General features: G+C 41.0%; 1 protein-coding gene and 1 long non-coding RNA gene across 9 annotated transcripts in view; one reads left to right on the forward strand and one right to left on the reverse strand.

Moving 5' to 3' along the window:
• Positions 1-6,087: 6,087 nt before the first annotated feature.
• On the forward strand, positions 6,088-8,425 carry LOC310847284. The gene is made up of 2 exons (XR_014565761.1): positions 6,088-6,625; positions 6,766-8,425. It is a non-coding gene; the product is annotated as an uncharacterized lncRNA (long non-coding RNA).
• A 2,807-nt stretch (positions 8,426-11,232) lies between these two features.
• Positions 11,233-13,618, reverse strand: part of GNAS (GNAS complex locus) — a 177,035-nt gene continuing 174,649 nt past the window's right edge. For all 8 annotated transcript variants that reach the window (XM_083744555.1, XM_083744553.1, XM_083744557.1 and 5 more), the window contains exon 12: positions 11,233-12,706. In XM_083744555.1, the coding sequence (XP_083600681.1) occupies positions 12,560-12,706 (147 nt within the window). In that variant the 3' untranslated portion in view covers positions 11,233-12,559. The remainder of the gene's footprint in view (positions 12,707-13,618) is intronic.

Here is a 13,618-nt window from a genome sequence, read left to right on the forward strand (position 1 = left end):
CGACAACCTGACTCCAAGGTCTCCTCCCCCCCCCCTCCCCGAGCATAAACTTATTTTGGGACATATGAGTGCACAACTCAAACAAACTTTTGGTACTTCAGTTGTACAAGTAAAGCATGAATTGGTGCAACATATTTCCTGTATGATTAATAAAGAGATAACACCGGCGCAGGACCTAAGACTTTCCACACAATTTTAATTCCCCCTTTAAAATTTTAAGTTAAAATTTAAATTAAACGTTATTGCTTCACAATGTCTCTGAGACAGGGTCTGACAGCCTAAATAATGCTAACAGGTTAGTTTGTAATATCCAGAGTGTTAATATTTCATTGCCAAACAACAAGAATGAATGGACCATGCCATAGTCAAGGTGCCCAAACAGCAAGGAATATTGAAATAGCTTGTCACTTGCTCTTTGATGAAAGCTCCAAGCTCACCTTGGACTAAACGGCAAAAGTTGAGCAAGCCATTTCACTTCTCTGAAATTACAGTGCAGCATATCCTGCATTCTGTTAATGCTGAAGTTTTCAAGTTTTGTCCGTCCCCGAAACACTTTCCATATTAGCCTGTCCGCAAAATAAGCACATTGGCAAAGCCTTGGTATGCAAACTCAGTTCTGTTACTGGTTTAAGTGCTGTGTTATTTTCAAAATCCATATATAAAGAGATTATGTGGAAGTCCTCAGTTGTTGATTTCCATTTCCTACAATTCTCTCCTATCAGGGCAATTGTTACTTAAGGTTATGCGAACACAGTTTGCGGTTACACTGAAGACCGATGGCGTAGTAGTTGTGATCACTGGGACAACGTTTACATTTCCTGCTCTTGAAAAGTACCATTTGGATTTTGTTTGGTTTTTCCTCCCAGCTGTGCCTTCTGTCTTGGATCGGCTTAATAAAAACATAACTGGAACAATAAGGAGGTTGCATAACGTTGTGAAATTGAACCTGTTGTTTATTTACATAACACGGCTGGGATTTTGTCACCGTGACACTTTTATGAACTCAAATGAGATCCATACTTTCAACCCCTAATTGTTGCAGGCTAGGTAAAGGCTGCATCTACTACATGGGCTCATTTCCAAACTTTTCCAAGGCATCCTGGGCTTTCTTCAAAAGCTATTGGAGATTCAATAACCCTTTGTACATCTCAATAATTCACACCCACATGGGTGACATACGGATCTGTAGGGATAGTTTTTCATCTAGAAAAGGGCATAATTTATTTATTTTTAATGCAGATACGTAGTAGCCATAGGATAAATTTAAAAGCAGATTTTGAACACTTTAAAAATATTATAGTCTAATGAAGGTGTGCAAAAATAACTGCATTTATAGAATATTGGCTTCTGCAGCTCAGTGGTAGAGGACATGCTTTATCTGCAAAAAGCTTCCCTATTCAATCCCTGATATCTCCAAACAGTGCTGGGGAGATCCTGTCTGAAACCCTGGAGACCAACTTCTACTCAGAGTAGACAATACTGTGAAAGATGGACCAATGGTGTGATTCGGAATAGGGCAGATTCCTATGAGGACTAAACTACATTAGTCAAAAAATGTTTTGAATTCGTTATAAACATGCAACACTGGATGGCTCCAGAGAACAAAAAAACACACACACACAAAAAAAACCCCAACCCAAACGAAAAACAACTAAGGGTTTTTAACATGGCTCCCCCCCTTTTAACAATTTAATTTCTGACTTACTTATAGTGGTTTTTTCCCTGTGTGTAGATCCACCATGAATGTCAAGATACAAACATTCAAGGCCCAAGCCCCAACCTGCTTAGGTTTCTGTGAGGAGCTTGCGCTAGGTCAGTGGAGCTACTGACTAGTTTGTTTCCCTTGAGCGTCTGATCCCTATGCCCTATTGCAAAAAGCTTTTGCACACCATTTGCCACGCAGCAGGTGTGTGTACACAGTTTGTTTCACACGCCATTGGGCTCATGCAACTAGCTTCATAGTACTTTGGATCTTCACCAGAATCTGTTAAATTGTTATGTATGTTTCTGAAATTATGAAATGCAATAAAAAAGTAAAAACATTAGAGATGTTCAGAGAAAGGGTAGCAAATACAGAAGCCATGGTAATTATGGCTACCCTGCTCACATATAAATAATATAGTAAGTACAGAGAACTACAATGATCAGAAGTATAGCATGCCAACTTTGGCATTCTCACCAAGTGTCTCTCTCTCCCCCCCCCTCCCCCCCCGCCCTTCATATACATTCACATGAATTATTGCAGGTAAGCCGTGAACTGGCAAAGATTAATAAGAAACTGGATCAGCTGTTTTGGTTAGCTAAACCTTCTCAAAAGCCTGTTTTGGGACAATGGATAGGGTGGACCATTGTTCTGGCCTCTCAGGGTTCAGTTAGTGATAGCAAACCTGTGTATTAGTATTAGGTAAAAGGAATAACAGTGTTGCCTTTCCCCCTTTTTAGACCCTGAGGGAGGTTGAGAAATGTAGGCACTGCAATATTCTACTTTCTATTGGCTCTACCAGAGAGCAGGAAAACACCTCCTTTCCTCCTTTGTAGTCTCGTGGCAGTCTAGTGATGGCAAACCCAAAAAGAAGGGAGAACTCACTTTGTCCTTAAAGAGCTCCACAGAGAACTTCATAAAAAGCTTCAAACCATCTTCACTCAGAGCCATAGAACAGCCTATTGGGCTGTAATATTGATTATCTTCAATAAATCCATGTATAAGGGCTCTGTGGATGAAATATACTTGGAGTCCTGCAGTGATTTCATGCTCTTTATTGCAGCTTGTAAAACAGTGTTGAATTCCCACCAAACCTCAGGCCTTTATATACATTTACACAATGAGTCCTGTCTGATTGGCTGATTCTGCATTCCCTCCTGGAGCCGGATTGGTGTTCTCCTACAGGCCAATCAGTTGTTGTATTCAACAATCCTACCAGCCTAACTGGCTGATTAACTTCCTATTGGAGCCTGATTGGTCTTCTCCTGCAAGCCAATCAGTTGTTGCATTCTAGGATCCTACCTGCCTATTGTTCTAGGATCCAAGCTTAGTATATAACAGTGGAGTTTTGTTAATACTATCCAGAAAGAGAGAGAAATCTTAGACGGAACCACCATATCTATAGTTTTTTTTTTCCAGGATTCTGGGAAATTTGAAGACCATCAGTACTTCAAATTTTACAGGTGCCATTTGGAAGCTCCTATCCCTTCATCCTCCAGAATACCTGAAGGAGCATCTCCACCTCCAGCATTCTGCCCGGACGCTGAGATCCAGTGCTGAGGGCCTTCTGACGGTTCCCTCAATGTGAGAAGCCAAGTTACAGGGAACCAGGCAGAGGGCCTTCTCGGTAGTGGCACCCGCCCTGTGGAACGCCCTCCCACCAGATGTCAAAGAGAAAAATTACTACCAAACATTTAGAAGACTTCTGAAGGCAGCCCTGTTTAGGGAAGCTTTTAATGTTTAATAGGTTATTGTATTTTATTGTTTTGTTGGAAGCCGCCCAGAGTGGCTGGGGAAACCCAGCCAGATGGGCAGGGTATTATTATTATTATTATTATTATTATTATTATTATTATTATTATTATTATTATCCTTTTGCAGATAGACCCTTGATGTTACAATGTAGAGATGGGAACTTGAACAAAATCCAGTCATGGGGCTGAGTGCAATAGCATTCTCCCCACTCTGGATTGCTTTTGACCCACCAAACTATAGGCAATGTATCAGCCACATCCAGGACTTGGTTTTGCTTCCTGCCATTGGGACTACTACTTTTCCCATGTCAATCTATCACAAGGTGTGTGCATGTACTTTTCTGGAACATCTCATGTTTTGCAAGCCTCTCCCATCTGCTCTCATGCATTCAGCAACCTAGGTAGAACTTAACTGAAGCATTCGTTTGCCCAGAATTCGTGTGTACGCGTGCGCAATAATAATAATTTTTATTTATACCCCGCCCAAAACCGGGCTCAGAGCAGCTAACATCAAATGAATAACACATTAACATAAAACCAGGCAATCAATTGAAATACATCCTAAAATCAGATCAGGATAAGAATGAAATCCAATCAGATTTCCCCACAGATCAGGCTTGGAGACCTTAAATGCTCACCAGACCCAATTGTTTGTGCTGAACTTATATGAGCCTGTGAGAAAAATTGGGGGGGGCCACTTTCATACAAGTTCTTATGAAAGGGGAGCGGGAGTCAGACTGAACTCTGACCAAAGGCCTGGCAGAACAGCTCCATCTTGCAGGCCCTGTGGAAAGATGTCAAATCCCACAGGGCCCTAGTCTCTTGTGGCAGAGCGTTCCACCAGGCTGGGGCCACAGCCTAAAAGGCCCTGGCTCTGGTCCAGGGCAGTCTGATCTCCTTGAGGCTCGGGACCTCCAAGTTGTTATTTGCAGACCGTAAGGTCCTCCAGGGGGCATACCAGGAGAGGCACTCCTGTAGGTAAGTTGGGCTGTTTAGGATGTCTGAAAATTAGGCCTCCTGGAACCCAAACTGGCTGATTTGGGTAGAACTGAGATTCAGTCGGAAAGGGTTGTATTGACAGCAAATGGGGAGTGCATGCAGGCAGTCTGTGTGCTCCCCACCCTCCAAACCATATTTAATTTGGGCTTTAAATCCTGATTAAGCACTGTGCTAGGTCCCCGAAACAGTTTCTGGCCCAGACCCAAGTTGGTCCTAGATCATCCCAGGTCAGATTGGAGCTGCTCCAAAGCGCCGGATCAGGAGCTCTGTGCACAGCCTTACCTAGCTACCTAATCTGATGTTTTCAAGGAAAAATCTACTGCCAAGGACTCACCAACTGTTGGCCACTTTCAAGGTAACTGAGCTTGGATTAATTGAGAAGGACAAAATAATCTTAAGCAAGCATCAAGGATGGGAGAATACCAGTACTTTATTTCTTAAATAATATAAGGTCCTATTAAAACATTTCAATACATTTGTTGATGTGTTTATGGTTCTGATTTTATTGTGCTTCTGATTTGATGTGTTGAGTTGGCCTTCAGTTTTTTATATATATATAAAAAATCCTGGATGCTTCAATAAATGTTTGCATAAAACACACATGCCCTTTTTAAGAAAAATCAACATGGCAGTAAGCACCAGAAATACACCAGCTTAATTTCAAGATTTTTATACCCCGTTTCTGATGTAACACCCAAGTGAACCCAGGAAGGTGCACATTAAAAACATGTTTATATGTGTGCCTGTTACTGGGCAAACAGTTCTGTCTAAAATATCAAACCAATTGTTCCCACCTCTGGCGAAGTCTGATCTTCGAGTGGCCTTTGTGACACCGAACAGTAAAACACTCTACAGAGGTACCTCGGTTTAAGAACAGCCCTGTTTACACACTATTCGGTTTATGAACTCTACAAAACCTGAAGTAGTGTCCCAGTTTGCGAACTTTACCTCGGTCTAAGAATGGAAGCCAAACGGTGGAAGGGCACAGGCGGCGGGAGGCCTCATTAGGGAAAGTGTGCCTTGGTTTAAGAATGGACTTCCGGAACGGATTAAGTTTGAAAACCGAGGAACCACTGTACGTGGCAGTGCCCTGAAGAGCGTTCAGAAGCATCAACTGATGCAAAGTGCAGCCGCTTGACTATTACACAGGGACTTGCTATGTGGGACATAGAATTCCACCATTCTTAACTCATTTCCAATTTGTTTCTGAGCTCCCTTGCACCAGGCTATCTCAAGAACCTCCTCCGCCTACCCATTCATTCAGGTAAGTGACTGAGACCTTACTTGGTGTTCCCCTGCAATTGGAAAAGATGTACCGTATTTTTCGCTCTATAAGACACACCAGACCACAAGACGCACCTAGTTTTTGGAGGAGGAAAACAAGAAAAAAAATATTCTGAATCCCAGAAGCCAGTACAGCAAGAGGGATTGCTGCGCAGTGAAAGCAGCAATCCCTCTTGCTGCTCTGGCTTCTGGGATAGCTGCGCAGCCTGCATTCGCTCCATAAGACGCACACACATTTCCCCTTACTTTTTAGGAGGGAAAAAGTGAGTCTTATAGAGCAAAAAATATGGTATGTGGGCACATAGAACAGGACCTTCACTTGTACCCAGGCCCCCCAACACTCTCCCCCCCGCCTCACTCTTTGGCCTTTCATCAACTCATGAAAACATTTTTTATTTCTAGAGGGCCTTTGGGGGTGGAGTAAATATGAAAGGGATATATCCCAACTTATTATTATTATTATATAAAGTAACTTCTGCCATATTTAATTCTGGGTGTTTCTACCATTCTTTTGACATATTTTACTGTTTGGGGATTTTATACATTTTATTAGCCACATTGGATGCTTGTTAAACAGAAAGGAGGAATGCAAATATTGAAATGTTACTAGTTCTTTTTCAGTATGTGGCTCTGCTTGATAAATGCATTCAATAGCATTTTTTTGCTGGACTAATGCCTCATTCAAAAGGTTTACTCAAATGGGACTTCAATTCCCTAATAATTGTGCATAGGATGCTTACCATTCTGATTTCACATTCAAGTAGGGTCAGAATGAAGCCATGTTTGTTGGTGTGCAGAGCAGTGACGTTATCTCTGCTAAGCAGACGGTGGAAATGGCAGCAGAAACTACTACTGCAGTTTCAATCACACATAACTTGTTACAGAGGTTCCAGTTACAGATAGGTAGCCGTGTTGGTCTGCCATAGTCAAAACAAAATAAATTCTTTCCAGTAGCACCTTAAAGACCAACTAAGTTAGTTCTTGGTATGAGCTTTCGTGTGCAGAAATTATTTTGTTGTTACAGAGGTTCAGAGTATTAACTCTGAAGAGGGAAGCACCAGAATACAATCCACTCTAGCTCCTCAAGCTAGCTTTTGAGATTACCTTGCGTGGAGATCTACATGGAATCACTCCTGTCAATACCTGCAGCATTAATTTGGCAGGAGCACCATGCAGCCTGTTAAAAAGACTAGCTTCTCCATGGAACATCGCCAACATGTTTGCAAACGTTACTGTACCTTGTGGTGACAAATACTAACCGGCCCCCCCAAAAAAACCCTTATTTCAGTTTTGACACCCCATCTGGGGAATCCTTTCATATGTGAGTTAGGGAAGCATCAATACTGACATAATTCCACGATCATTATTATTTCCCAAAGCATTTAACTGAGTGAACTGTATTCGTTGTATCTTTTATCTTCTCTATTATTTTCTTACTGCCTGCTGCCACTGTTGTTTTTATCTGTGGTTTCAATTTAAAGGCTTTTGTAAGCCATATTTTTTTATATATTTTATGGATGATTAAGATGAAAACTGTTAGGATACTGGTCTGTATTATGTGGCAAGGTGAGTGTTTGAGAAGACTCTGCACTTGGGTTGGAATCATAGCATTCAGCGCATGCTTTGGGGTGGCAAAGAAAATGCAACACAACCAGCTAGTATGGAAGTCTGTTTTTGTCATTACTCCCACTAGCACAGAACCAATCAACAGTGAAGGCCCCGATTAGAATTCCTCCTTCAACTGATGTGCTTATATGGGAGGTAGAACAAGATCCCACCTTATGGAACAATGTCTAACTGTGGAACCAGTTGCTCTTAAAAATCTGACGCGCTTATCCCATCTCCGTTGACTCCTAAAAAACCTATTACTGAATGTGTTAACAGACTGCTTTTTAGACAGTATCACTCTAACCGCATTTCAGGCTTTTAAAAATGTACTTTAACATTTAATGTAAATTTGATCAAATGGAGTATTTTACTTAATTTAAATGCTTGATAGCATTATTTTCCCTTAAAAAAATATCAATGGTGATTTTCCCGATTTGAAAGGCCTGATGAAATACAGTCGTACCTCAGAAGTTGAACGGAATCCGTTCCGTAAATCCGTCCTACTTCTGAAACATTTGGAAACCGAGGCACGGCTTCCGATTGGCTGCAGGAATGTCCTGCAGCCAATCGGAAGCAGCAGAACCCATGTTGGACGTTTGGGTTCCAAAGAATGTTCACAAACTGGGACATTCACTTATGGTTTTGCAGCATTCGACTTCTGAGGTACGCCTTTATTTTACCTTTGCAACAAAAGCTGCTGCTTTTGTATGACATTTTGGGGGGCATCGTATGAAAATAGGAACTATGTGGGATACAGATAATGATTAAGTGGGCACTTTCTTTTACCACCCTCAATGAGAAGCCATGAATCATGATCAATAACTTACCTTTATGGTGCAGAAGCCATGACCCCACGAATCTGGTTCAAAGTTGCTCCAACAACAAATAAAAACCAATAACTATTGGTACACCTATGCCATTTTGTCTTTCATTTTTATAGCTTTACTGGAGCCATATAGGATCAGACTATGCAAAAGTGTCTCCACCCTGCCATGGATTGGGTCCAATGGCTTTGCCATGAGGAATAAACCAAGGAAAACACAAAATATCACACTATCAATGCTATGTTCCTGGGGGGGGGGGGGGACATGATCCAGAGTGTGGTGCAAGTATGGTAAAATATTTTGGGAATTAACTCAATCAGGTCTCAGTGCTCTTTCATTCCCAGCATATTCCCTTTAGTATAATAAAGTGGCAAAACAGCACCATTGATTCCTGGAAACACTTAGCGCCCTAAAACTTGTTTTGCTAAATAAAAATGCTTGGTTAGAATGTTATTTCTACAGCACAGAGTCTTGTTTTGAAAACCACACTCTCTCTACAATTTATTATTCTCATTTGTACAAAATACCTAAAGTATTCAGACTAAATGCAGGAGACCAGCATGCTGAGGGTTATGTTTTTAAATCCAAATGTTTTGGAGTTAACACACTTGCAAAAGAAAACCCTCCTCAAACATTATCTTCAATTACTAATTTAAAAAACCCTGAGCTTACCCAACGAAAGAGTTGCATAACTTCAACAAATCAAAATATTTCTCCACAGTAGAGATCCTTTAAAAGGGCCAACCAAGCACGGTTAATAGCAAAAATCTATTGTGGGGGAATTTATAGACTTTCATTTTGGCTTCACAGTGGAATTTGTGACACATCTTGGTCAATAGACAGGATGCACATGTGTCCCTAAGACACTGAGTTGGCTTTATTGATAGAAGTGGTAGTAATTGTATTTCTGAGAGTCGCAATGATTACTTGGGGAAGAAAATACACATTGGTTGTAAAAAGCCAGAAATTCCTGAAGCAGGTGACAGATGCAAATCCAGAATCCTCAATCCTGATTATTATTTGAACAGGAGGCTCCAACAAATAAAGAGAAAAAAATAAAATCCAAGGGAAAGATGAGCATTAGATTGGAATGGTTCAAATGACTGCAAAATTAAGTCAGCTAAATTAGAGACAGAAGAAAACACAGAATTAAATAGCAAGCATCAAAGCTTTATGGGTTTTTTTGTATTAAAAATAAAAACAAAACAAAGAGAAAAAGCTGTTAAAATAAGACTTGCATTTACCAGACCACCAAACTGCAAAAACTTAAGAGACAGACTAACAGAGGCAATACTGAGATGAAACACACACACACACACACACACACACAGACACAGACACACAAACAGACACCCCGCTCTCCATTCATTTGCAGCCAAAACTGGTTCCAAAACACTCCCTTCACCCACCCAACTTAAAAAAAGGATCTCAAACATTTCCATTCATATAAAGCTTTATAGGTGGTGTATTTTAAACGGCGTGTGTGCCCGTGTATGGCATGCACACACCCCCTTTGTTACATATGCTTGCTTAATCTCTTCACCAATGGAAGGGGGTCTTTGCTACTGTTTAATAAAAGGTGACACTTTTGTTTTTCTCAGTTCGTTCTTTGCAAATCGTTTCTATCCTTCTTGATTTGTTTCTTGTATTATCTCCCCACCCTCCACCCCCCAGGTTTAAGAGGTAATAAAAATAGGTTTGGCACTAAACTTAGGTTTTTTATTTTTTTACTTTTATAGCAAAAATTAAGGCTCACATTTTAAAGTGTGTGTGTGTGTGTGTGTGTGTGTGTTCTGCTCTATGGAATCCCATCAGGCACTAGCTAAGTCTTATACAGGCAAAGGTGTGTTTCTGGAACAGGCTTTGCAACGGATCGCAAATGCTCACAAGGCAGCTCATCTTAGTACGTTAAAATGGACCGCCTGCTAAATTTGAACACAGCTAGGGCTTCCTCAGTCACTTCGCACAACTGCAGTCCCCACATCTGATGAGGCAAGCCAGTTTTTTTAAAACAAAAAAATCAGACGGGGCTTGGCTCTCATCGTGACACTGCAGCAATGGGAAATGGGAAGAAAGTCTCAATGGCATGTTCTTGTCTTCTCCACCTCACTTTCACAGCATTGAAGTGTGTGTGTGTTTTGCAGTGAACAATGCAATTGTTTTTGTTCTACCTGGGTGAATGGTTCATACCTATTCTGTGTATATTAAAGGAGACAGGGAATTCCCCCCCCCCCACTAGAGAATTAATTACACCTGTCCTTGTCACGATCCTCAACTCCTGCGGTTCTTAACGTTAAGGTTTCTGGCACTTGTAGAAATTATTGGCCACAGCACAGCTTCTAAAGTGGGACTTCTTCCCAAGAGAGAAACTAATGTCATGTCTGGTGGGTATAAGATAAGCTAACGTGTAAAAAAAGCAATAAAAAAAATAATTGATGTATTGGAATCTAGATTTCCCCCTCGCCCCATTTTTCAGGGTGGGGCAAAGGGGTGGCTTGTGTTAATGTAGTTGATCTAGATATACAGCGGTAATTTTAGACTTTGTACAAATTTGTACATGTAGGTTCAGACACATGAAAAAGTAATACGCTCACAAAGACATAAAACACCTAAGTATAAAATATAAAGCGGTGTAGTTACTAAAATTACATGCTCTCTTATTGCTACAGTGATTTTTGCTCTTTGTTAAAAAAACTGTACCACATGTTGTTCTAAGCATATGATTTGCATAAATTATTCAAGTTTAAGAAAAAAAAATCCACACTCCTCAACTTTAAGCTACTTATATAGTTAATATAAAACAAAAATTTAAAGTCTCTCTTTATTAAAAGAGAAATAAAATGTCGTTTGAAACTGAAATCGAGTGGCCAAATCCAGGGGCAAGGTAATTACGTTGCAATTATGGGAGTCTTATGCCCACGCAGAAATAGTGGCGGTGGAAAAGCATGTGACTGGCACAGAGATGGCCACCAGGCCTGTGCAATGCCTGTGTGTTTGCTTTTTTTTGTTCTGTTTTTGTCCTTTTGCACAAAAAATAGACTATGAATGACAAAGACTAACATTTATAATTTGTAGCAAAATTTGGTTTATGTAGAAACAAGCCATGTTTTGCATTTGGATAGAGATTTAAATGAGTTAAAGCTAAAAATTAAAAAGCATGATGCTGCAACATCTGGTCACTTGTTGTAGACCTCACTTTTAAAGTGGTTACGTTTGCACGATTTGTACTTTTTTTTTTTTAATACTAAACAGTATTTTTTTTCCTCCTCCTTTTATAAACCAGAAAAAAACCCTAAACTACAGATAAATTTTCCCTACCTTGAGCAACTGCTGCAGATAGGGTTGACAAAGCTGTACAGCGCAATCAAACATACTTACATCTTAGCTCATTGCACGGGTACAGCCATAATCAAGGCACAAAGATCTTCTACAAGTTATTTTTTTTTCAATAAAGTTGTACAAAATAATACATTTTACAGTCTGTACAAGAATAATAATCCAGCAGTAAAATAAAAATTGGGAAGAGAGGTTACGGGAAGGCAATAGAAGGAGAAGGGGAGAGAGAAAGAAGGGGAGATTGTGAGGACGACAGTCCAGATAATGATTTATATATATATGTATATATATATATATCTATCTATATAGCAGACAGGATCATCAGTGGACAAACTGAAAAAACAGTGTGTGGTTAACTCTTTCTGCAATCACAGGCCATAATGCAGTTCATTTAGCAATGTCCCCAGTCACCAGAGGACCGCCATGCTTCAACAAGACCTTTCTGAAGGTAGCAGTTGGTTTTCTACTGTCTAGATCTGCTGTAGAATTGTCAGTATTTCCGCTCAAAAGTCACATTCAGAGGCAGAGAACCAAACTCAAGCGCCTGTCCTTTCAACTTGGTCTGTGACTTGGCACCTTCTTGAGTCTGATGCAGTGAATGGATAACAAAGTTGAAATCATGGGATATAGGATTATGCCCACAACAGTGCTAATTACCTAAAGTTCTCTCTCCCATTTTCTCTTTTGTTTGTTTGCTTTTTTAATATTTAACTTTAATCCCAAATCCTCTCAGGTGTTCCACTTTCAGGGTGTTATTTATTATTATTATTATTTTGTTAATGACAGTGTTAAGAGGAAAAAAACGCCCCCCTCCCTCCCGCCCCCGCTCGCAGAAATGGCCTTTTACATTTCATGGGCCGTCTCAAACTGTTCCAAGGGGGTGAAACAAGCAAGCTTAGAAGTGCTGCTATTTGTCCAGCAAGGCAAAAAGGTTGAGGGATGCAAATCAGAGGGAGATTGCAACAGTTTTTCTTCCACCCTATGTGGGCAAGGTTTTTTTTTTCTTTTTAATAAGGAATAAGGAGTCCAAAACAGAGAAAAAGTGCTCTCCATCACAATAACTCATATTGACGAAGGTGCATCCGTTGGATAATGTCCCGACAGTCATTGAAAACCCTCCGGATGTTTTCTGTATCCACTGCACAGGTGAAGTGAGGGTAGCAGTAGTGTCTTCCGTCTCCACTTGCTGTGCTGATTCTCTGCAAGAGGGACAAACACAGAGTATGTATGTCAAAAGCACGAGAGGTCGTGGAACAGGGTTAATGAGAATTGTTCCTCATGGTGCCCTATCTCTTACCCCCAACACCCCCGGCTCCAAGAATTCCATTTCCATGGCAAAATGTTGAACAAAACAGAACTATGTTGGAACAAGTGGCAGGAAAACTTAAAAGGTAAAAGTAAAGAGACCCCTGACCATTAGGTCCAGTCACGGAAGACTCTGGGGTTGCAGTGCTCATCTCGCTTTACTAGCCGAGGCAGCCAACGTACAGCTTCCGGGTCATGTGGCCAGCATGACTAAGCCGCTTCTGGTGAACCAGAGCAGGGCACAGAAACGCCGTTTATCTTCCCACTGGAGCGGTACCTATTGCACTTTGACATGCTTTTGAACTGCTAGGTTGGCAGGAGCAGGGACCAAGCAACGGGAGCTCACCCCGTCACGGGGATTTGAACCGCCGACCTTCTGATCGGCAAGCCCTAGGCTCTGTGGTTTAACCCACAGTGCCACCCGCATCCCAATGTTGGAACAAGTGGCAGGAAAACTTACAAAGATGCTAATTATTTGCCATTACCGAAAAGTCAGTCTGAATTCACCACAGTTCAAAATGTGCAATTTTCTTTCAAAACCTGCTAGTATCCAGATAGAGAAAGGACACTTTCTCTAAAACAACATTCTTCTGTGTCACCAGCAATGATCACTGACACAAAATCATTATTCAGCAAAACCAATACACCGATCCAATCGCCCTCAGGAGTGTGTCCTGGTGGTCAAAAGCAGCATTGGACCTCCCTCCTTCCAGGCTAAAAGAGAGAGCTCTGACCTCAGAGAAGTAGAGGTGATGTTGGATCGCCCCGCCCTGCCATAATGTACGCAGCCCCTGATGCTCCCGGAG

The sequence above is a fragment of the Podarcis gaigeae genome (assembly GCF_964106915.1).
Source record: "Podarcis gaigeae genome assembly, chromosome: 6".
Taxonomy (NCBI): domain Eukaryota; kingdom Metazoa; phylum Chordata; class Lepidosauria; order Squamata; family Lacertidae; genus Podarcis; species Podarcis gaigeae.